General features: G+C 37.3%; 1 protein-coding gene across 2 annotated transcripts in view; it reads left to right on the plus strand.

The window, feature by feature from the left end:
- The window catches only part of NECAB2 (N-terminal EF-hand calcium binding protein 2), a 128,903-nt gene that overhangs the window by 88,374 nt on the left and 16,397 nt on the right, over positions 1-24,132 (plus strand). For both annotated transcript variants that reach the window (XM_072422885.1, XM_072422886.1), the window contains exons 6-7: positions 10,413-10,549; positions 20,743-20,855. In XM_072422885.1, coding sequence (XP_072278986.1) covers positions 10,413-10,549; positions 20,743-20,855 — 250 coding nt within the window. The remainder of the gene's footprint in view (positions 1-10,412; positions 10,550-20,742; positions 20,856-24,132) is intronic.

Below are 24,132 nucleotides of genomic sequence, written 5' to 3' on the forward strand. Positions count from 1 at the left end.
TGTACTGTGACAGGAGTAAAACCAGATTCTCAATGGATATTAATGGTGGTAATGTAAAGGCGGGGATTGGGGGTCAGTCTGCACAGCAGAAATAAATGATAATATATCATTTTCTTTACACTGATATACCGTATTTTTCGGACCATAAGACACACTTTTTTCCCCCCAGAAGTGGGGGGAAAAAGTCCCTGCGTCTTATGGTCCAAATGTATCAAAATGTATCCTTCCCAGCTGCTGTCCCGTCCCCCCTGTAGCCCCCCTCTGCCTTTTCTCCTGTCTCCTGTTCAGCGCGGCCGGAGTGACTGTGTCTCCTGTATCTTGCTCCCGGCTCCTCCCACTCTCAGCATGATTGGCTGACAAAGTCATGCTGGGAGCATTCTCCCAACATAACTTTGTCAGCCAATCATGCTGAGAGTGTTCCCTGAATCACTCACAGCACACATAGTAAAATCACATATACCGTACACAACACAAACACAATGTAAACAAATGTTATATTGCAATCCGATTGTCATACATTGTATGACAATCAGATTACAACTGAAAGGAAATACTCACCCAGTGTCAGAAATCCTACATTGTGCTATGCATCTCTCCTGAGATACTAGCAGCTGCTATTATTTCATTATTGTTTTAAATTATTATTTATATTTATGTATTATGTTATAATTTATGATTTTAATATAATAAATAAATATAATTATCATACCCGGGAGTTAATCCTAAGAATTACAAGCCCACAATACAAACAAAACTTTCTATGCAAAAAAAAAAAATAGGATAGGATTTTATTAAAAGTACATTTTTTTTTTTACATGATTGTGTGTTTCAAACATTTTTTATATTCATGATATCTACTAGACCCTTGTTCGGACATATTTCTGTAACTTACAGGTCTAAAATGTAAAAAAAAAATGTAAAAAAAAATTTCATGAAAAACAGTGTAACGCTTTTGGTACAGAAATCCAGACCTCAGTGTAACGCCCAGGAGGTTAATGTCTTTTGTTATAAAAGCAGAATTAAAGGGGCATTAACCCCTGTTTGTTTACCTGTCATTTATAGGTAGGTAAGCAGAGAGGGGGTTTGGGCAATGAAAGCGCCCTAATACTTACAGATTCCATGATCCAAAGGAGTCCTGGTCCAGTACCGGATGCCCCGACATGGACGAGGCTTGCTGTTTGGTCCACCTTGATGGCGTCCTACGGAGTTCACAGAAGTAGCTCCAAAGATTTCCTGGGACCCAAAGCTGTCCCTCGTCATCCAATCAGTGAGCGGCGTGGGACACGTGATGACGTCACTGCACTGTGAGGAACTGAGCTTTCTAGATTCTGACTCTAGCAGTGAGGAGTTCTTGGGGTTCTCATAAAACGAGCAGAACCTTTACCGTAAATCTTCAACTTTATTCTATTTTATTACTGAAGTCTCTCGTTATTGTGTTTTACAGTAATTTTGTCTTTTGCTGACTTTGTTAATAATGGTTCTAAATGCTGCTGTTTACTTTACAGGGTTTATTACATGTGTTTATGACTGTGATGTTGGTTTTTAATGCACATAAAATATTTTAAGACACTATTTGTTTCAGAATCTTTTTTTTCTTCATTTCCCTTCTCTAAAAAACTGGTGCGTCTTATGGTCCAGTGCGTCCTATGGTCCGAAAAATACGGTATATAGTGGTTCTGTATGTACAAACATAAAAATAAAATGCATAAAAATAATTAATATTTTTTTTTATAATATAGTCATATTTATTTGTTACAATTACATGCCTAAAAAGTCCCTTAGAGAACAATTTTCTGCTTTTTTTTCTTGCCCAAAATGAAAAGCCGTCCTTTTGCTTTTGTGTACTGTATGAGTATTCTGAATTAGGCAATTGCCTTATATAGCAGTTATTTAGGGCAACTGTGATTCTCTTAGATTAAAAATATTTGTAATTTTTTACAAGTAGATACATTTCAGGCATATCTGACCCATTATGTTGGAGAGAAGGTAGTTAGAGATCTTGGTGAATATTCATCAATATCCGCATGAAAGCATCATAAGTTATTGGCTTAGAGCTTTTTATTTGGCTCTCTAAAAAAATCAACATTTTATGGTCTAAAAATAAATAAAGGTTTGATATCTGATGGAGTTGAAAAGGATTTCTTCTAGTTTTGTTGGAAAGATTTGCAAAATACTGTACTGTACAAACTTGTATAATACTGTAGTGCTTTTATCTACCTCTCATTGGTGCAGCTCCTGTATTTTTAGTGCTTTCACTGCTGTCCGTTAGTTGCCTACACAACCCCAATAATTGCATTAAAGCTAATCATTGTTGATATCAAGTTTTAACAAAATATGTCCCCAGTTAACATTAAATTGAGAGTCTTGTAAATAGTTAAACTGATAAAGCAACTTGGAAACCTGTGAAATTGTCAGGAACTCCAAAGGCAGGTAGTGCGGGCAGGCATGGAGTCTAAGTGACACCAGGTCTTAACCAGAGCACCCCGCAAGGGATGATGGGCTGATGACCCTAGTGGCCACCAGACTACTTTGCTGCAGGGAGAACACCAGGTCGTGGCCCCAGGCTCCCCCCACTAGAGGTGAGCTGAACAGAGGGCTTCGGTGTTGGGGCAGCCAAGACCAGGTACGAAGAAGAATGACAAGTGGTAAGGTCTAAGCAGACTGAGAGGCTGACACCCTAGAGGCCACCCTAGAGGCTGCTACTAAATGCCACAGTGTCATGACCCTCAGGGTCACCCTACCTGAGGAAGAATGCAGTCTGGGGCCAAGTGAGGATTAGGGCAGGCAGCAGACAGACATGGTCAGAGTCCAGGCACAGGTCAGGGCAGATGGCAGACAGATGTGGTCAGATTCCAGGAACAGGGCAGGTCCCGAAGAATACTTATTCTTGAGAAACGCTTTGTTAATGGAGCCAATGGTGTTTCATTTCTTTCTGCTCTCTCATAATATTGTCTCTGTACATTTTTGTAATGTTGCCTATAGATTTTTCTTCTTCATTGAATGCGCATTTATATAAAATATAGCACAGCTTGCATATATTTTGCAAGTGGCTAATATTGTATTTGCTTGGCAAAGCTGCACAGTAATAAATCTCCATAATTGTGTGTCAGTGTTTATTCATGTTCTTGCAGCATTATTAGAAATAGCATTTAATTTGTGGATGTATTTGGTGTAATAATTGTTAAAAATATTATAATGGAACTTGGTCAGTCTTTTTATTCTTACAAATACCTATAGCTATAACGACTGTAAACTAGGAAAAGTTGAAAGCAAGGGACAAAAATATCTGATTTGTTTTAATCTTTTTAATTATATATTTCTTCTTTCTGTAATTCAAAAAATATGTATTCTGTTTGTCTCCATAAGCACATTATATCATTTTCAGTGAATATTTTCTAATATCTGTGGTTACATTGCAGGGTGCAACCTTAGCACCAACCTTCCTTGTAAGACCTGTGTAAAGCTATGTATGTATGTATGTATGCTAGATCAGCAGTCACCAACCGGTGGCCCGCAAGAACATTTTGGTGGTCAGCGGCTCTGGCCGGTGCACCCCCCAGCGGCGTCAGGAGAAGGACCCCACTGGGGGGGCGCATCGGTCAGAGCCGTGGACCATGTCCCCGTATAGACACATCCCACTCACTCTCCCATCCCAGGCTCAGACCTGCAATAAGAGAGTGGGCAGGTTCTGGCATCATGACATCACTACGGGGGAAGTTTCTTCCCCTTTGAGTGACACATGACTTCCCGCGTATGTGTGGTCTGAATTCGGAGCATTTAGTGGTCTGTTAGGTCCTGAAAGATTGACGACCACTGTGCTAGATAATTGTTCATCTGGGACCAAAATCTAGCGTGTGTACGTCGGTACCTTAACACCGTTTTGTGATCTGCCTTCACCGAACAGGCATGACAGCTGTCATATCCTATAAAGGAGGATGTGGTGGGTGCCTCATGCTCGTCGTTCCCGTCTCCCCTTCAAAGAACTGAACAGCGATCTCTGTACATTGCTCGTTCATTCTACTGTAACTAGAAATGATCAAGAAAGATTGTTTTCAGTGACAAAAGTGTTGCACAGTTCTTCATCTTTCAGCTCTCAGTAGCAAACAGAGCAACAGGGAGCACAGAGGAGGTGAGTATGTGCAGCTGGTATTGTGAGGGTTCATGGCTATACCCATTACAGTGTTCTCCTTAAAAAATGATTTTAATATCCATGGGAAGAAGCTTTTTGAGAGTGGCACCCCCTGTATTATGACCCAATTTTCAGTAACCACCCAAAAACAGCCTGAAAAGTGTCCGGTGGTGCGCCCAAGTAAAAGGTGCTGAGGAGAACACTGCATTATAAATTGGTCAACAATGCAGAGCTTTTGGAATATATATACAGTATGTTCTGATCCCTCAGTTTCATAACTAAAGCTTTGTACACATGCTAGACGGTAGAGCAGGGGTGTCAAACTCTGGGCCAAACAAAAGGTCCCTTTGTTTGGCCCCCCAAAGAGTTCTGAAAATGCATCTGGCCCGCTCGTCACGTTGCAGCAAGTGATGCAGCTACTACAATTCCCTGCATCGCTCAGCAGCCTGTTCTGTTCCATAGATCCAAGTAATGCCGGGAATTGTAGTCCTGGCATCACTTATATCTATGGAACAGTCTTTTGTTTAATATTAGTCACTTTCAGCACCGGAGAGGTTTATCTACAAGTGTGGAAAAAAGAAGGTAAGGCTGGAGTTCAGCTCTAATTAAAACTTCTGACCCCCATAACTTTGAAGGTCAGCCGTGGTAGAAAGAAGAATAATTTGAATGGTAAAGTTGCAGCTGCTGAAGAATACAGTGTGGAATGTGGGGACAGAGGTGCTAGAAAAAACTTGAAGACTTAAGGGCAGCTGTCAGAGAACATGGTGCAAATAAAGGGAAGGGGATGGAAGAACCAACGGAGAATGAAGTGTGGGTGGTATGGGTACATTATGCAGGGTATGTGGTGAGGATGTTTGGAAATGGTTAAATGAAGAGCTGTGATAATGAAGTGCCAAAAAAGTTCCTGCAAATATTTATATAGAGAACTGGTGAAAGCTTTACCAAACATTGGGGACAGGTTACCATTGAAATTTTACCCAGAAGGCTACAAATAGAGAAAGAGGCATAAGATTTTTTCTTAAATAAAATGTAAAAAAAAATCATACCTCTTTGTTTTAATATGAAATTTTTTTTTATATTTATTGAGATTTATTTTTTCAATAAAATTCAAGTTTTGAATTTGGCACTCTGTGTATTTGAGTTAGACACCCTTGCAGTAGAGGGAACAAGTGCTGCACACACAGTATTTAGTGCTATGGTGAGGACCGGAAATAAGAAATGATAGCAGTTGACCGTGGTTGGTCATTTAGTGATCTGCAATGGCGAATTGCTAAACAAAGATGGGGGACTACTGTACACATGCTGGATTTTCCTGTTTCGATCTTATCAGATGACAGTAGTCTAGTGTGTTTACATAGCTTTAGACATTTGTCCTTGCTCTAAGTGATTAAACCTTTATTTTTGCCTTACGCTTTGAAAATAGAAGTTTTCCATTTGCCTGCTCTGAATTGGCAGTATACGGTTAGCAGGAATACCCTGTCTGTAGTAAATTGTCATTTGGAATAAAAGGAACAAAAGAAGCTTTTTGGCAGCTACCAGCAAGCAGACTGTGCCGAGCAGAGTTCATCTGGGTGTTTGTTTTACAGAGATGATTAGCGAGGAGACCGGTTTGTTTTATCCAGATAACGAGCACAGCAATTTTTACTTCTTAATTATAAACTGGAAGCAGTGCTCATCTCTTTTCTCGCTCATTAGGATAAATCTTTCTCTGCCCGAACAGCTATAAATACATATTTGTGTTACTCTTTTATGTCAATTGTGAAGTGAGGCTTACTAGCACACCTTTGTGAAGGTTTATTTTAGTCAAACCTGAAAGCAGAATTGTGTTTTCTGCTTCTCAGTGTTGTTTTCTCCAGTTTTCACAAACTAAGTTTGCACAGAATTACGTGAAAAGAAGCTGGAGTCTCCTCCAGAAACTCTATGGGGTTTATTTATAAAGCAGTGAATCTGAAATTCACTGAAAAATTCCCTAGTGGATAATTAATTGGTTCCATTGAAAACCACCAGGAAATGTTTCAGTTAATTTCAGATTCACTGTTTTATAAATAGACTCATATGAGATACCTAAAGAAGGTGACTACAGTTAGTATTCTGTAATAGAAAATTAGAAAGTGTCTTACCCAAACAGTAACACTCAGTAATATAAAAAAGCGAAATGCCCAAAATATTTGCCTGAATCAATGGCCACATGATGATGCCGGGTCTCCTTGTCTTTTGCAATGTGGAAAGTTTCTTCTTTGGGCACTCATATGCATAGTGATGTGGACACCACATCATTGGGTCTTCCTTGATGTAGCAGAGTGGGTGGTTAGGGAGTGGTTTTTTGGGGGGAGGGGTTATGTAAATGTGGGATGGGGAAAGATTTTGGGGAGTGGAGTGTTTAAATTTTGCCTGTAAATGAACTATGAATGTAAACTCTGTAGATTTTTTTTGGGCACATAAATAAAAATATTGGGCAACATTAGCAGTTTACTGCTTACTTCATTGACTATGGTTGCCATTATATACCAAGTAAAAGGGTAGGGGTAGACTCAGAATATTTTTCAAACTATTCATTGTTTATTTGCTGTAATCAGTCAGGTTAAGGCGAACTTAACAAAACAGCATATTTTTCTTTGAAACTGATATGAATGCAGCGTCAGAAGAAACCTATAAATAACGGGTTGGTTTAATAGCTCAGCCCTTTGCTTCTGACACTTACCATTCCTATGATCTACCGTTGCTATGTCTATCTGCAGTGTAAGTTCTGGGTCAGATCTGGTTTAGGCTTGTACAAGACTACCAACCTTCTGCCCACCCCTTCAAGACATTGTTAAGGATTAACAATAGCTGCTCGGGCAACCAGCACTGAATCACAGATGGAAAAGAGGTGTGACACATGCTTCCCCATACCCAGATACCAGGTGTTTTACAGGGTTCCAGCTAGTGAATGGAATATGGGAAAACACAGCAATAAAAGCACAGATAGGTGTCAGCAGCAGAGGAGAGTAGATATCAAATTAACCTTTTTTGAGTAGAATGAGCAAAGTAATAGTTTTCTATAAGAGCTGGTCTGTAATGTGTAGATTACATGCATGCTTTTTCTAGCATCTTCTCACCGTAGAATAGAACAGCGGTCGCCAACTGGTGGTCCACAAGAAAATTTTGGTAGTCCGTGGCTCTGGCCAGTGTCCCCCCAGCAGGGTCAGGAGAAGGACCATGTCTCCCATATGCATGGCAGCCTTAGGACGTTGGGAAGGTTGTGACTGTGGACACAACCCGCCCACTCTCCCATTGCAGATGTTCTGGCATCATGACGTCATTTTGGGGGAAGGTTCATCCCCTTTGAGTGACACACGGCTCCGCATGCGTGGTCCGGAGTCCGAGAAATTAGTGGTCTGTGAGGTTCGAAAGGTTAGCGATCACTGGGACAGACAAAATTCATGTCAAGTTTAGGCTAATATTAAGGAGTATACAAAAATATGTCCATTTTGGTAAAGTAAATAAAAAAAATATTTATTTTTAAATATCTAATAAACAGTTGAAAGCTATATAATTAAGCCATGTGATGTATTGGACTGGATTAAAAATGACAGCCACTTAGGCTTAGTCTACATGGACTGTTTCCCAAGCGTTTAACCTGGGACTTTTAAAGCACATGTTTGAAATCCCTATGCATTCCAATGGGCTAATCTACACCAGGATGTTTCTTTGAGGCATGTTCATAAGCTTTATCCTAAATGTTGCTTGCAACGTTTAAAAAATTAAAACACAGGGTAAACCCGGGAAAACACTTGAAAACGTGCCCATTGAACTCAGTAGAGACTTTTACAAGTTTTTTAAGCTTTTTATGAAAGCTTCTATTGAAAACAATAGGGGCTTTTATAAGCGTTTTTAGCAGGACTTTGGGATCTGTTAAAATATTTTATTAAATGTGTTTGTGTGTTTGTGTATCTAAACTTTTTTTTTTTTTTTTTTTTACAGTTTATACCAATGACAGGATGATTCCCACGGCTGCAATCATGACATGAGCACAGCCCTGGGAATCCTCATGACGGTGAGGGATCCTGGGCACTAGGGGTTAAATTAGGACTAGGCTCTCCATTCACCTCTAGTGCTTTGTGATTAGCTGAGGTTTTTCGTTTCTCAGCCATTCAGCACTAGACTTGAATGGGGAGACTTATCTCCATTCATCTCTGGTGCTCTGTGATTGGCTGAGAAATAGGAAACTTTGATGACCGCTCAAGCATCATCAGGATTTCCCTTTCCTCAGCCAATCAGGGAGTAGAGCAATCAGCAAGGCTCTACTATGTTGACCGCTCCGCTCTCCTGATTGCTCCCGCAGCCCTAGAGGAGTAAAGCTTTAAAACGCTTGTAAAAGTGCATAAAAATGTATATAAATGTGGTAGGATGGTTTATATGCATTTTTAAAACCGTCCATGTAGACCCAGCCTTAACAAAATATCCATATCCTTTTATGTTTGCTTTATGATTTGAGCCAGCAGTTAGAATGTTAGGCTTCCTTTAACATTCTTATCTCAATAACTCCTCTTTTGAAAAAAGCTTGCCGTTTTCATTTTATGATAATTTTGTGTATTTAGCACTTCCCTGAGATCTGAAAGTTAGTCCCCTGAGTTTAAAAATGATGAGAAAGGCTGCTTTTAGACATACAGATCTTCAGAGTAGGTAAGTGTTTTGCTAGGGCAAAATCCATATTTCGAAATGTATCCTATCAGACCAGAAATCTTTACATTTTAAGTCAGGTCTATGTTGAGAAAACCTGGTGTTTATTTGCCTTCCTATAAAGACAGTTGGGATAGGCTGCACCTCCTGGGAAGTAATTGGATTCACTCATCTAGTGAGAACGGCTGACACAGAACACAAGGCAAAATACTACAGTTTAGTATCATAACTATTCCCCAGGCAAAGATCGTGGGAGGTGTAGCCTTATTGATGGCTTGTGGGTGGGTGCCGCTTCTTTCACCTAGTTAAGTTCCAATGTATATTTTCAACTCAAAAATCATTATCACATTGTATAACTGCACAAAGACTGGGAAGTAGACAAAATAGGAACTGTTGCGGCTCAAAGATGTTTGTTCAGAGATGGCACTGAAATTATTATGTTGCTTTTCTTCTACCGAAAATGTTACACTTTATTTTATCCTTGTTGTCTTATGATCATTTGTAACTGTTTATCTCCAATAAACGCTCTCCCACTCAGGCACCAACAAATTTAGAAAGATGATTTTTTGTACAGATAAATACAATAAAATGCACCAAAGTACTCCAGACTGTGCAGGAAGTAATTTGCTCCTTTATTAGCCTTTGCCCTCTTGTTTGTGCCTGGAAGAGAAGGATAGATGTCTTATTTGTCATTTTACAACATTGTGTACTGTGCCCTTCGGTTACACTTATTTGCAGAGTTCATCGTTACGCCTTAGAAAACTCATTTGAGCATATTATCTGCTATTTTCTCAAAATACAAGTTTTACATTTCAAAAAAGAAACATTCAACAGATATATTACTGTTTATCTGTAAGAGAAATTCTAATAGTAGGCTGTATGAAATCAACGTTTGCCGAAAGTAAGGCATAAACTAATAAAATAAATATCACAGATAATGTAATGTTTATAAGGTAATCACATTCTTCTTTCTAAAGAAGAATTCTTCTCATTCTTCTTGTTAAAGGTGTGGTATTTATCTTCATAACAGAGGAAGCTTGGGGCCTTCAGAAACTGTATAGACTTAGGCAAACCCAAACAGTCTATTGGTTCCTATTATAGGTTACGTTGTTTGATTTGGGGGTCCAAACTAAACCAGAGTTGTTGAGTAAGTATTGTGCCTGTATGCACTCTCTGCAAAAAACTTTAAACTGGTCTTTAATACAAATTTGCTTTAATATCATCATCATCCCCAGTAGCATATACAAAACAGTATTTTACACCACTCTTCTCCAATGAGGAGGATAATGGAACATTGTTATTAAATAAGGCACTGTGCATAACCCCATTGGTTTCACATAGAACTTTGCTTGGTTCAAAACAAAGTAAGGATAAAGAGAACTTTCTTTTTGACTGCCTTTTTAATGCCTTTTGCACCACTCAGGGGACAATATAAACAATAAAAAATACAAAAGACATCTACATTTTTTTATTGTCAAAAACTGAATACAGAATGTCTTGATCCTCGATTCACTATCTGTTCATTTCGGCTTTCAAATGCCTAAAGATATATTGTTCATCCTAACGATTGCTTTGGCACTCTTGATCAATTACAACACATATGTCCCTTTCTATTTCTCAGGTGTATGAAAAAGGCACCAATGTTGATCAGTTTGTAACAAGATTTCTTCTCAAGGAGACTGCCAATCAGATCCAGTCACTTCTCAATTCTGTGGAGAGTGCGGTGGATGCCATTGATGAGCAGACAAATCAAATCAGGTTGGTTCTAATTAATCTAAAATAACATTTGCTTTTAATAAATAGTTATAAACATTGGTTTTTATTATATTTAGGAATTTAACCATAAAAACGATATTAATCAGAAATACCCGAATATAAACCAATCTAAATATAAGCCCAGGTACTGTATGTGTTTATTTTTAATACAGGTAAGCTGCTTTGACTTGTGTTTAAACCTAGGGCGCAAAATGTAGATAAAACAAAACCGTAATCAGTAGAAATGCCAACAAAGTAAACATTAATAAATTTATCCATAGTGTGATTTTTTTTTAATATTTATTGAGAAGGGAAAAAACATTAATTCCTAATTAAAACAGTAATTACATTTGCTTAACCTGTATATCATTTTTTTTTTCTTTTTTTAGTTTTCCCTTTTTACAAGTTTACATATTTGGTTCTTTTGAGTTTGTAATACTGGGCCGCTTGTTTTTAAATAACCTTTTATGCATTATTGTCGGCGCCCAGTAGATGGCACTATGTCTGCAGGTAAAGTGTGTAACAAACTCATGCCTCATATCTCTGACAGCAAAAGTTTGTTCCATAAATGAGGACACAGTGTCATCTATGGTATAACAATATAATATATATTGGTATAACGCAAATGCTTTTAGAATAAAATTCAGTAAATAAATATACCGTATTTTTCGGACTATAAGACGCTCCGGCCTATAAGACGCACCCCCCCAGTTTTGGGGAAGAAAAAGTGCGTCTTATAGTCCGAAAAATACGGTAGTTTTAATAGCCTACTGCCATTTGCAGTACTTTGTATTCTGCATAAAGTAGACAAGAATTAGTAACTAAGGTTTGTAGTTCTGTCTCTGTTAGGGATTTTTCCCCTCGCCTCCTGTCCTTGTGACAACATTGTTCTTCCCCCCACCTTCTAGATCAGGGGTAGACAAACATTTAAAGCCTCAATGGGTTCTAAAATTTGGCAGAGGGGCCAGGCCAAGAACATATGGATGGATCGTCGAGATGAGTGCCGAGACGGGTGTCACTGAACGTGATGTCATAATGACAAAACCCCGCCCATCTGATCTGAGCTGCGATGGGAGAGTGGGCATGTTGTTCAGCCCTCTTTCCCAAGCCCGGGATTTGTACAGGGCCCACTCGGGGGGGGGGCACCAGCCAGAGCTGCTGACCGGGGATCTACTTCAGCGGAGCTGCTGAAGTAGAGAGGAAGTTCAACGGGATGTTTATGGCCCGGGGGCTGTAGTTTGCCCATGTCTGTCCTAGATTGTAAGCTCTTCGGGGCATGGTCCTCTCCTGTGTCATTGTCTGTATTCGTCTGTCATTTGCAACCCCTATTTAATGCACAGCACTGTGTAATATGTTGTCGCTATAAAAATCCTGTTTAATATTAATTGTTACCAGAAAAGAAATTTAGGTATCTTCAGTGGGAACATTCCACAATAAATCTTAACCATGCCCCAGTCTGGCCTAAATTTAAAAAAAATGTCATGTTAAAATAATGTGCCCAAACCTGTCACCACAGTTTATGAATTGCTCAGTCAGTTAATAAAGACAAAATAATTACAGTGCTTAAGTCATATTTTACTATTTACATATTTTACTATTAATACATTAGTGGACAGTGTTACAAAGCAAGTAAAGTACATTGCTGAAACAGGTTAAATACAACGTAAATCAAAAATGAATAGTGTGATATGATAATAATAGCCCTTAACTTGCTCATGTCAGAAATAATAAAAAGAATACGGAGTGCTAAGCTCTATAAAGGGAGAAAAAAAATGACGTGTGTGTTGTTGTCAGCAAAGGCGACCCATATGTGTGCAATATTCCCAAATCACATTTAATGTTTGTGCAAGAGAATACTAGTTAACAGTTCATTTACCATTATCCATATTCACTGTGTTTCATGATCTGGAAATAATAATTGCAGAAAGTTGCCAAATCTGCCTCTTACTGTTTTAGCTGCTAACTAGATGGAATTGATTGTTTTTTAGATGAGTCTGGGTTATATTGGGTAAGTGTCTGCGAAGTTGACTGTAATCATCCTATGGGGTTTTTTCAGTTGGTTTGCGTCACAGTAAATGCTATATAATCAGGTCTTCTGCTCCTTCACCTAACCCTTTCCATCTGACTGAACTCCATCAACCCCGGGATTCGACTACTGGACTAGTGGATCACAACTATTATTTTTAGTACTTATATACCCGGAGTGAAGGGAACCTTTACTTCCCACCATATATGAATGATATCAATTATCTACGGGTTCATAATAACCACCTACCCAGTGCTCACTATGGTATGTTTTGGTCAATACGTTAACATCATCTATTTTTACATGCTTTATTCCTTTCAATCAGGAATACTAGACTGAACGGTCAGACTATTTGATTTGGTAGAAATATTTCTGTATAGCATTTCACAGAATTGGAATATTCATGCTATACAGAAATAATTCTACCACATTTAAAAGGTCTTTGATGTAATTATGTAGAAAGAAAGTATGATATATGTTTTTTATGTCATATATATGAAGCAAGTTTATCAATACACAATTAAGATTACAAAATATAACTTTAGCCTCAAACCTTTCTTTCCCTTCAATCCCTATCCCCATCACTTAAACAAATATCTACTGATAAAAGAGAAGGCTATTGATAATTTTCCAGGAGAGTTTGAGTACTCCTATTATTTATACTATTTAATCAGCAACAGAAGCAGTTTCACCACCAAGAACATAAAAACCTTAGAAAAAGAAATGTTAAGGGACTGAACTGTATTTCATAGACTTTTTGGATACTAGTCCATACAATCCTGCTGTACCAGGTGCCCCCAGTTCACTTTCTACTAGCATCTCTGGGGCCACCCACAGCATGCCCACTGTCTGTGCCAACCTCCGCAGCCTGGAATCAATTTACCTTCTGCTTGTAAAGTCTGCCCCAACCTCCTTAGCTCATCTTGGTCCTCTGCCCTAAAGGTTGAGTAATTTCCCACATTCATACAAGACTTCAAGGGTATTTGCTGCCTCTGGAACCATATACTTGTTCCTACTCTTTCTTCTTTAATAGAGCCCTTCATTAAAATATGAAAACGCCTTTTTACCATCTATTTTTCTACCACTTGATTTTGCCGGACAAAGCAGACCACCAAAATATGTCTAATGCTTAGCAGTTCATCCTTCACTAGGTTCACAGGTCCTACAACTGTTATTCAACATTAACATATTTAAAGTAAAGTACATTAAAGTATATTTGAAGCTGAACTTTAGTCAGCTCATTAAAAAGAACCTTCAAAGCTTCATAGTGTTCCTATTTTATTCTTGTACTTTAATTACCTTGAGGTTGTACGGTGTGTTCCATCTTTTTAGCCTCTGTGATGTCATTTCAACTGCTGTAAAAAGGAGTCAAGTGAAGAAGTCCATTGTTTCTTCCAGACTCTTTGAGTAGTGGCCAATCAGATGAAAGAGATTGTAGGGGAGACTGGGACAGATCTATCTACTGCTCTCTCAGATCAGTCTAGTGCCCTACATGGATCTCAGATACTGGAGGCATGGTGTATAATATACTGTGCAGGCAACCATTTATCTCTCCCATTTACTTAAAACAGATCAGCCCTCTCCCGTGTTACCAATGAACTCTCGCAGCTTTTAACTAACCTGTTAACAGTTCCCTTCTGCCACTTCTGACAGTACAGTAAATTTACAAACCTAAGCTTTTTTATATTATGTCTGACTGTGCTGGCACATTGTACTACCATCTGTATCAACTTTATTCCAATCCTGTAGTGTGAATATTCACCTAATTGCTTTGTGACTCCCCGGAGTGTATGTTTAACAGAAATATATGTAAAATAAAAATCATGACAGCAGAATGGAATCTTAAGCAATAACAGAGCTCACATAACTGCCTCTTACACTCTATATCAGTATGTATATTTGTTAATACAAATGAGGAGGATTGATTGATCCTGCTAGTCTATAAGACTGGAAATAAGGTGGGCTCATGATATCTTCTGCACATTGTAATACTTGTGTGAAAGTCACAAGTGTGTGAAAAGAAAGGTAAGGCTGGAGTTCAGCTAGACCTTGTTTTCATTTGTTTTTTTACAAGTTGGTGTATTATTCATGGAGGTAATCTAAAGTCTAAAAGGTTTGGAAATTGAAAGTATAATATAAGGTAGAATGCTTTTTATCTTAGATTTTACATTGCATAATTCAGTACATTTCTTCTTGAATGAAGATGAGCGTTAGCTGAAATATTTTAATAGTATTGCTGTTATTTAGTGTAAAAATAAATAATGCAATACTTGATGCTAGAGGCTTTAAATTATCATTAAGTATTTTGAGCAGACTTGAGATAATATGGCTTGATTTTTGTGTGAGGCAGCGACCTTAACCTGCCTGCTTAGTTACATGGATTGAAAACATCACCAAGCTTTAGGATGCTGGAAGCCTTTGACCTAACAAAAATTACATTTGCATCTGTCCAAGGTGACTCTGTTCAGTTTGGCTCATTTAAAGTTTCTCATCATACTCAAAAATAAGCTTCAGGCTAGCTGCAAGCTGGCTAAAGAACAAGAAGCACTTAAATTCTATAACAAAAAAACAGAAACCTTAGACATTTATTAGTTATAAAATATAAAAAAATCAAACCTTTTACAAGATACTTCTTGTATTATCTTCAAACTATGTGGGATCAAAAGACTTCTGTGATCATCCTACAATGTGGGATGAAGCTAAATATTTAGCATAGCCGTTTAACTGGGCATACATAGGAAGGGATATATAGGAAAAGTTAATGAACAAATGATAAACAGTCAAATTAGCAAACTTGTCTTCCATTGAACTATGTTTCGAATACCTTTACTTTATTTATGATCTGTCTGGGCCTCCTGGTCTTCAGAACACTGCTGGTATCATAAAGAACCTTTACAGATACCTGAATTAGCGGAAATACTCTGTGAAAAAATAAACCTCAAGAGGAGAAACGGGCAATCCTAGAAATAGATTTCAAGAACGCAGAGAGCACCATACACAACATGCGTTGTCCTGTTGTTTCTAAAGCTGAAGCAAGCAAAGCTGGAGCATTCTGAGTTTTGTTCAATACATACCTTAAAGCTTGGCTTCAAGTCATTGAAGTTTTTGTTTTAAACACACAATTTGGAAGCCGTCAGGTTCTTTTGGATTTTTCGTTCAGTGCTGTTTTTTTAAAGACAGGACCATATTCTGGTCATCATGATCAGGGGGCGACATTGGAACTGTGATTTGACCATGTCTATCATGCTGGCAACTTTTAAAAATATATTGAACTTTTTCCCTATTACTTTTTTTTTTTAAAACGATGCCACATCCCGTCATATCCATGTATAACTAAAGTGCGATTAATGTGAATTTTAAGGCATCACATATGTTATACAAAAAACTTAAAACACACATTACAATGTAACACAATACCATAAACACAATATTCCGTTTCATTGTTATGTGGTTTAATTTTTTTTGTATAACATATAAAAGTTTGGTGGTATTTTAATTATGTGGTATATTTTAAAGCCTTAAAAGTCCCTTAATTACAATTTAGTTATGCTGGCGACTTTGCTATGAATGGATTCTTAGTAACACACAATGGAGTTTGACCTTTTCACAAAAAGAATACTTTCAAAGTTTGACCAACCTAATAAATAAGACAAGGCCACATCCCTCAGTACTTGAACTGAAACACAAAATCTGAAGAATTACCTCTGCAAATGGGACTTTTAAGGCCAATGAGTATAGATTGCACAAATATAAATCAAAACCATATCTTTATTTAACATCATTAAAAAACGTCATTAAACTTTAAAATTTGAAGCAAACATTATCAAAAATTCCTGTCCAGGTTGCCTATAAAGAGGGCTAACCCTGTTGGTTCGCAGAATATATCCACTTCATCAGGAACAGAAAGGACAAGAACATCTGATTATTGCAGCACATAGAACCCACCTATCAGGTGAGAAGCAGGTAAGGGTCAGCAACTTTTAGAAAATGTTTTAATCAGCAATATTCTCCATTATCACACTGTGGTCCATATTGACTATCTTCTTTAGGATCTCATTCCTTGGTATTTCCATTTATATCACCAATTGTTTATACACGCTCTTTTTCTCGGCCATTCAATGATTCATCTCCTGCAGCCTCCACCTTTTTGTTCAACTACTGCCCCAGCGTCCCCACATATGGCATCCCCACGTGGGAAACTCAGCTTTTCAGGAAAAGAAGAAAATCTAAAAAGTGATAAAACCCTATAGTACGGCAAGATATGCGTTACTGGGAGAGTCAATGTAAAAGAGAGTAATACCATTCCTACTTACACTTTTTTATTGTCCTCAGGCCATGGAACCAGCCATCTTTCTGCATCCTCAGATCAGGGAACCAGCCATCTTCTGCATATCTTTATAGAATTTTAAGTTTTTGCTTACAGACAGAACTCTTAGTATGGGACTCATGTATGAAGTTGGCAAACAGGGTTTTAACCTAAGAAGTTGTGGTATACAACTTAACATCATTTTTCAAAGTACTGATCATCTAAAAAAGATCACAACTTGATAAACACTTTTGCACTCATGTCCCGCACGCTGTATTTTATAATGTGGTCATCAGCCTGGTTGCCACTTTTATTAGATTGCCAGATAGTGTTCCTTACTTTGAAATTTGAGAAGGCATAAGCCACAATAGGGGTCCCTGATGTTTTTAAATACTTTAAATCAAAAAGTGGAAAACAGTTACTCTATTCAACTGAATGAAAATTCTGTTGGTCATGTTAAAGGTATCCTCTATTCTCAGCCTGATTGTCATGGAATAAAATCTCCTCCTAATTTTAGAAATATATTATTAAAAATGAAGTAATCAGGTTTAAAAATGTGAAGAACATTTCTCCATCTTCGTATATAGATACACCCCACTGATTGGCATTTGGTACTGCAAGATTTTCATGTTAGGCATGCACTATTCATTTTTCTTATAACGGTATTTTCAATATGCCAATAGATTTAAAATAATTCATGTGACTGACTGCCAGTAATAAATGTACCATTCACTTGTTCAATAATTGATCACAAAAATGAATGAGTTTAACAATATAATTATTTTTATTATTTTAACTCAGAAATGTGTTTCCATTTTAATAAGATGGTTGGCTAATCAACAAAAACAAAATGCTTTGCCAACCAATTTAAAAACATTTGAAAATTTTGCTCAATGTTTTCATCCATTCAATCCAAAATTTTGGATGGTTTATGGCTAGCTTTACACAGTTCCGGAAGACATGGCAATGTGAGGGACCAGAGTTTTTATTTTTGTCTGGGTCATGTGTCTCCATGGAGATGAGATTCACTTAGTGTAACCATGGAAACTACAGCAGTATAATGACAGAGATATTAAAAATGCCACTTCTATTCAGGACAAAAGATGTTTTCTACTACGGGCTCCATGAATAGCCAGAACTGGGTTCACCTATATCTGTTGTATTCTGTGCAGCAGTGTTAAAGCATCCTGACCTACACTATGGCCACCTAAAATAAATGATCAATCTTTTTATTATATTATCAAATTCATCCTAATAACTATGAAAAATGCATGTAATGTTGTACAATTTCCTAATGGACTAAAGACAATTAGGACAATCTATATTAAAATATTGAATTCTCTCTGTAGGATCATTTCTTTGTGGAGAAAGTAATAAACATACATGAATATCCCCAATGTTTGAATTCGGAATAATTGGTCCACATTTCTGGGAAAGTGTAATGAAAATAACATCACACTTCTGTAAATGAACAACAAACTGTAAAATAATGTACCGTTAATACTTCCCAAATCTAAAGACAAAATTAACAAGACATTTAAGTCACAATTGACCCACCAAAATTCCAATCTGAATTTACATAGATAATGCAAAACCTTTAACCCAATCTAAAACACTTAACTATTACTTTTTTCTTAAGTTCCTGTAATTGCAATTGATCTGCTAGAGCTTATGACACTAGCTCTTCTTGATCATTGGTATCATAGTTGACCCCTAATCCTCACCCTGCATCTAGCCAGATCAGGACTGAAAGTGCCATTGTAGAAACCAAAATCCATTGCCATGTGCTATTGGTGGTGGCACCCAGGCTTGATGCTATGTGTTCTTCATTTGATGATTCTCCTGGCTTCATGCCCACCAGACACCATGGTGGAGTCTTGGTATATAATATGTCATAAAGCATAATTTGTTTTTCAACACAAATCAAGTAAAGAGAATTCCTGTTATAGCTATTGAGGAATAGATTATAAAAAATGTAATGAATACAGCAAAATTATATTTGATCTGGTATAGTATAAGTCACAAATGCCTTCATATGACACCTGCCTGGCCCTTATATTGTACAGAACCAGTACAGTTCTTGTGTCCAGTTCCTTCTCAATAGTTCATATTACCAGAGCATTGAGTTTTCTAGTTTACATTGTAGAGTAGACCTTGCAATCCATGAATGATTGCTTACACCCTTTGTACTACAGGTGGTGAGGTTACCATGTTATCCATCAGGGAATGCCTAGTAGCCAAATCTCACAAGATGTTGCTGCAACACAATGCAGGATCATCTTCTCAAGATTTTTGATCCTTACCATTCCCTAAGATCTTCAGGATGTCATTTTTACCTAGGCATCATAAGCACAGGCTGGAGGAAATACTGTCTAACCCACCACCCCAGGTTTTGGGAATTCAGCGAGAAGAAGTGGAATACTATAAAGTAGTATTCCATCTAATTGCATCTAGTTGCAAACCTAATTACTCACAGGGTGAGGTGACAAATGGGGGAAAACAGTTTAGACAACATAATTCTCTAACAGTATATGTTCTCTGCTCACTACTCAGCTTCACTTCTGACATTTGCAGTTCCAGCAGTTTCACACACAAGCTGCCTGGTCTCATCCACCTTTTGATCTCACACTGCTACTTCCTTCTGTGTTGGTATTTTCAGTATTTCATATAACACTCTTACTGTCCCCACTAAAACATTCTGTATATTTGTCTCCATGGTTTGTTCTAAGCAGGAGTGAATGTAGGGTGTAGGAGAACACTGCACAGCTTGCCATTAAAGGACCTTTTTGCTACTTTGAATTCATTTTTTTTTTATTTTTATTTTTTTTGGATGGATCAGGTAGTGGTAAAATGGTGTTCTTATGTTATGTTCCTGTTATGAGTAACAACAGGAAATTAGGTCAAAGTTGAACTAATATCTCCATATATTGTTTATATCACAAAAATGTTCCTATTCTGGACACAGAAGGAATAGATTGCAAAAATACTAAGACCCCTGTTCTGCATTTATTGTCTTCATAGCTATAATCTTATTGTGCTTATAACCCAACTGCTAAATGCACTGGGGCAGGAATACCAGCTGCATACATGGCAGAGGAGGAAATGTTTAAAAGAAAGCAGGCAAAGTTATAGCTGTGTACAGAGAGGTGTGGAAATAAGAAAATTAAGACAGGTCTACTGAATGCAGGAGGTGGAGGGTGAAGCACACAAAAACTGAAGGAGAGCCAAAGGGAAGAGCAAGAAGGTGCAAGACTATTTCCTATTTTGATGTGAATAGCAGTAATACAGATCTATGCTTCGGTATAAGTGGATATTCCATGAGGATATATGGAAGACTTAAAGGTACCACTAGAAGCTCAGTTGATATGACTCAGTTGGTAACATCTATAGTCAAAATAAATATCCTTTGAGGGTAAAAGTATGTCCACATGTGATGCATATGATCATATGCACAGTGCGTCCACTGAAATAGATATCACGCTTACAAGGAGACACTGTGTTTTACAAGTACACAGTTACACATTTTCGGCAGTTCTTCGGCAGCATTTGGGTTAAGAGGCTGCTACTTGAAACAAGGGTTGTCTACCATTGCCTCATTTGCTGACAAATTGCTTAGCTTTTGTGCTCAGTATGACATTAGAATACCGTCACTAACTGCAGTAACATCGTTTGGATTAGAGTTTCTGGTAATCCATCTCAGTCACTATGAAAAAAAAGGTTGATGTTCTTGCATTGGAGGTAATATCCAGTAAACCAACATAAAACCAACCTTAGAAAAATAAAATGTTGATAAAATAGAGGTGATCTCTAGATTTAAGGGTCACAAAGCTGTATTTTATTCTTTTTTTATTATTTCTGTTCCAGACACTGCCACAGTAAGGGACCTGGAATGATGGATGGTTGGTATGATGATCCTTTGCCTGCTTACCCTGCAAGTAGGAGCTCCACTAAGGAACTAAGAAAGAGCGTCAAAAGCAGTGAGTAAAACATCAATATATATTTATATATTTTGTAAATACTTTCGTAAAAGTATGTTCCAATTAGATCACTTAATGGAGGAGATCAGTGGCTCGGTATTTGGGTCTTCGGTTCAGCACACAATAATCCTTGGTTCAATTCCCACTAGAGTTCTACTAATAAATACTTGTTTATGCTTTTTTGTTTTTTTGTAGGCTTCTTTATGTGCTCCAAAGTAAAACTATGACCTTCAATATTTATATATTAGTTGGAATGTATATTTATATACAGGGGCCGTGGACAATTTTGGGTACCTGGAGTCAATAAAAATGTACCAACTCCAGATAAAATTAAATTCTAATAAAAAAAAATACAGCAAGTTCAAATGTCCCATTTCACAAACAATAGTCATAATTAAGTACTTCTCTGATGTAAGAATAAAGCCCAGTGCATAGTTGTATTTCTACTAGTGTGAAGTTCAGCTGAGCTATTATACAACCTGACATTCACATTATTGTAATCTGGATTATGTACATTACAAAAAGTGTTTTCATTTTATTTCAGATATAATGTGTTTAACAAGTTCATTTGAGTTAAACAAGTGTAACGATGTAGGTGAGTGCTATGACTAAATTGTAAGAAGTTGTGAATGAGTAAGATATCAATGAAAATAATCCATCTACTTCTCTGATAAAAAAAACGTTCGGAAATCTAGTGGAGACCAAACACAACTAAGAAGATTCTTTATATCTGACAAAGTAACCATAACAATGACGCCAGAAAAAAATCAAAAAACACATTATTGAAATGGTAGTAAAGAATAGTGTACCACTATCCTTCTTTTCACATCCAGCTTTTTTTAGGCCTAAATGGAGAAATGGCTAAAAAAGTTGGTGTTTCTCTGGAAAGAGAAATATAAGGAAACTTATAATTAAAGAGGCCAAATGTAAAAAGGAAGAACTACGAAAAGGTCTGAAGGGACAATTTGTCTTTATAAAAATGAATGCATGGACACATCACAGAGTCATTTATTTTGCTATTAATGTTAGATTTGTTGATGAAAATAATAAAACAATAACGCAAACCTTGGAGTAAAGGACACCCAGGCACATCACAGCAGTGACTATCTTCAGAAGTTAGTGGAGGATGTTCTAGAAGATTTTGAAGTGAAAAAGGAACAGATTCTATGTATTGTGACAGATAATGCTTCTAATATGTTGAGCACAATTGAGAAAATGAATAAAGCAGATGAAGAAAGTGACAGACAGATATTAGAGGAAAACAGTTCTGCAAGTTTTGGAGAGAGTGAAAGCGAAGAGAATAGTGACATTTTGGATAACCTTGTTGAAGAAGCATCTAAGAGTACCACTATTCAGCATATGCGATGTGCTGTTCATACTCTGCAATGTGCAATAAGAGATGGATTGAAAGATCCTCATGCAGCTACTCTAATTGGCAAGTATGTTGCAGCCAGGGCCCCTAAAACAGATGCCATTTTGACAAGACGTGCAGGAAAAGGAGCCATTTTGGATCAAACAACACGCCGGGGACGCACTTATTTGATGGTAAAGTGTTTGCTTGAACTCTAAGACTTTTATGAAGAACTGGACAATGAAAATGTTTTATTAACTGAAAGCCAGTGGACACGAGTAAAAGCACTGGAAAATCTACTTTCTAACTCCTTTACTGTCACCAAAAGTTTGCAATCTGAAGATTTAACACCTGGTAAATTCTTCTTGAAATGGAAGAGCTTGATATATTGCCTGAACAAAAGTGGAGGATTAATAGCTGATGGCATTGTATCTTCAATGAAGAAAAGAGAGAATCTCTTACTGGATAATCAAATCTTGTTAGCTGCTATTTATGTTGAGCTATGACCAGACTCATACTGCAAAAAAGGCCCTCTATGAAGTAGCAGTTCGCATGAAGGGATTACTACTTGAAACACCACCACTGGATGAAGCTATAAGCACTGGTAACTCAGGATCATCCTCTTCAAATAAAGAATTAGACTTTAATTCCTACTTGGACAAAATGGAACTTTCAACAGTAAAGCGACATTGCATATGCGTGAAAGATAAACAACCAGAAAATGTCCAAATAAATGGATTCCAGCTCATCGAAACTGACTGTAGAAGAAGCCATCCTTGTTTATCCCGAGATTATTAGTGATGTGGCTAGAACCATAACAGCAATGCCAACCACCCAAGTCAGTGTTGAAAGACTATTTTCAGCTCTAAAAATAATCAAGTCAGATTTAGGAACTTCTATCTGGCAGAAGCAATTCTGTTTCTTAGAACAACACTACATTAAATTAGTTTTGGATTGCATTTAACAGCTATTCTACTCTACAACTATATTCCAAGTTTAATATGTAAACTGTTTTGGGTTTTCCAGCTTTTGTTTTTTGTTCATGTAGTTAAGCTTTATTTTTGTTTTAACCCTACCAAAGAATGAGGTTTATATTTTTAAACTCATGTTCCTGAATATTTTTTGCATACTATGCTACTTCTTTATAGCTACTTGATAAAAAAAATAAATAAAACCTTCTTGTTTTCATTTTTTTGTCTTTTGTTTAAACTTGCCAATACAGTAGAGCGTCAGCTTCCTAGCCAGTATTTCCGTGGTTAAATGGCGTGTATGTTGCCTTCCTTCAATCAGCGGGGAAAATACATTAGCATAATAAATACAGAGGAGTCAGAGTCGGGGGTACCAGAAACTGAGAAGTCAGAGTCGAAGGATTTATCTTACCGACTCCAAAGCCCTAAATATAAGTCCTTCCAACAATTTTCTTAGGCCTTTGAAAAATCAAGGAAATACTTTTGAGCCCACAAATGAAGATCATGTAATTCCACTTCATATAATATCATTACAACAATGTTGCACCATTCCTGAATTTAGAGTTGCCCCACTTATGAAGGTGGCACCTGCTTTCACTACATTGGGATAAAAAATGTTAAAAGGGACCATGTCGATCAGCATTGTCACTACTAATCCACAAGCCTACAGCTTGCCAATCAGCACCTTCCTTGAAATGATAGAACTAACTCTCATTGTGATCTGCAACGTCTGTAAGTGGAATTTTTTGTGTTTTGCATCACATATTACCAGCATAACTGTTACACAAGAGTGTTTGCGTTTGTAACATTAGTCTGGCTCTTCCTCCAGACCAGGTTTAATGTAAAGGTGCGTACACACTTCCAATTTTTATCGTTCAAAACGAACGACGAACGATCGATTGGGCAAAAAATCGTTCGTAAAAAAGTAACCAACGACGCCGACAAACGAGGAAAGTCG

The sequence above is a fragment of the Pyxicephalus adspersus genome, chromosome 9, assembly GCF_032062135.1.
Source record: "Pyxicephalus adspersus chromosome 9, UCB_Pads_2.0, whole genome shotgun sequence".
Taxonomy (NCBI): Eukaryota; Metazoa; Chordata; class Amphibia; order Anura; family Pyxicephalidae; genus Pyxicephalus; species Pyxicephalus adspersus.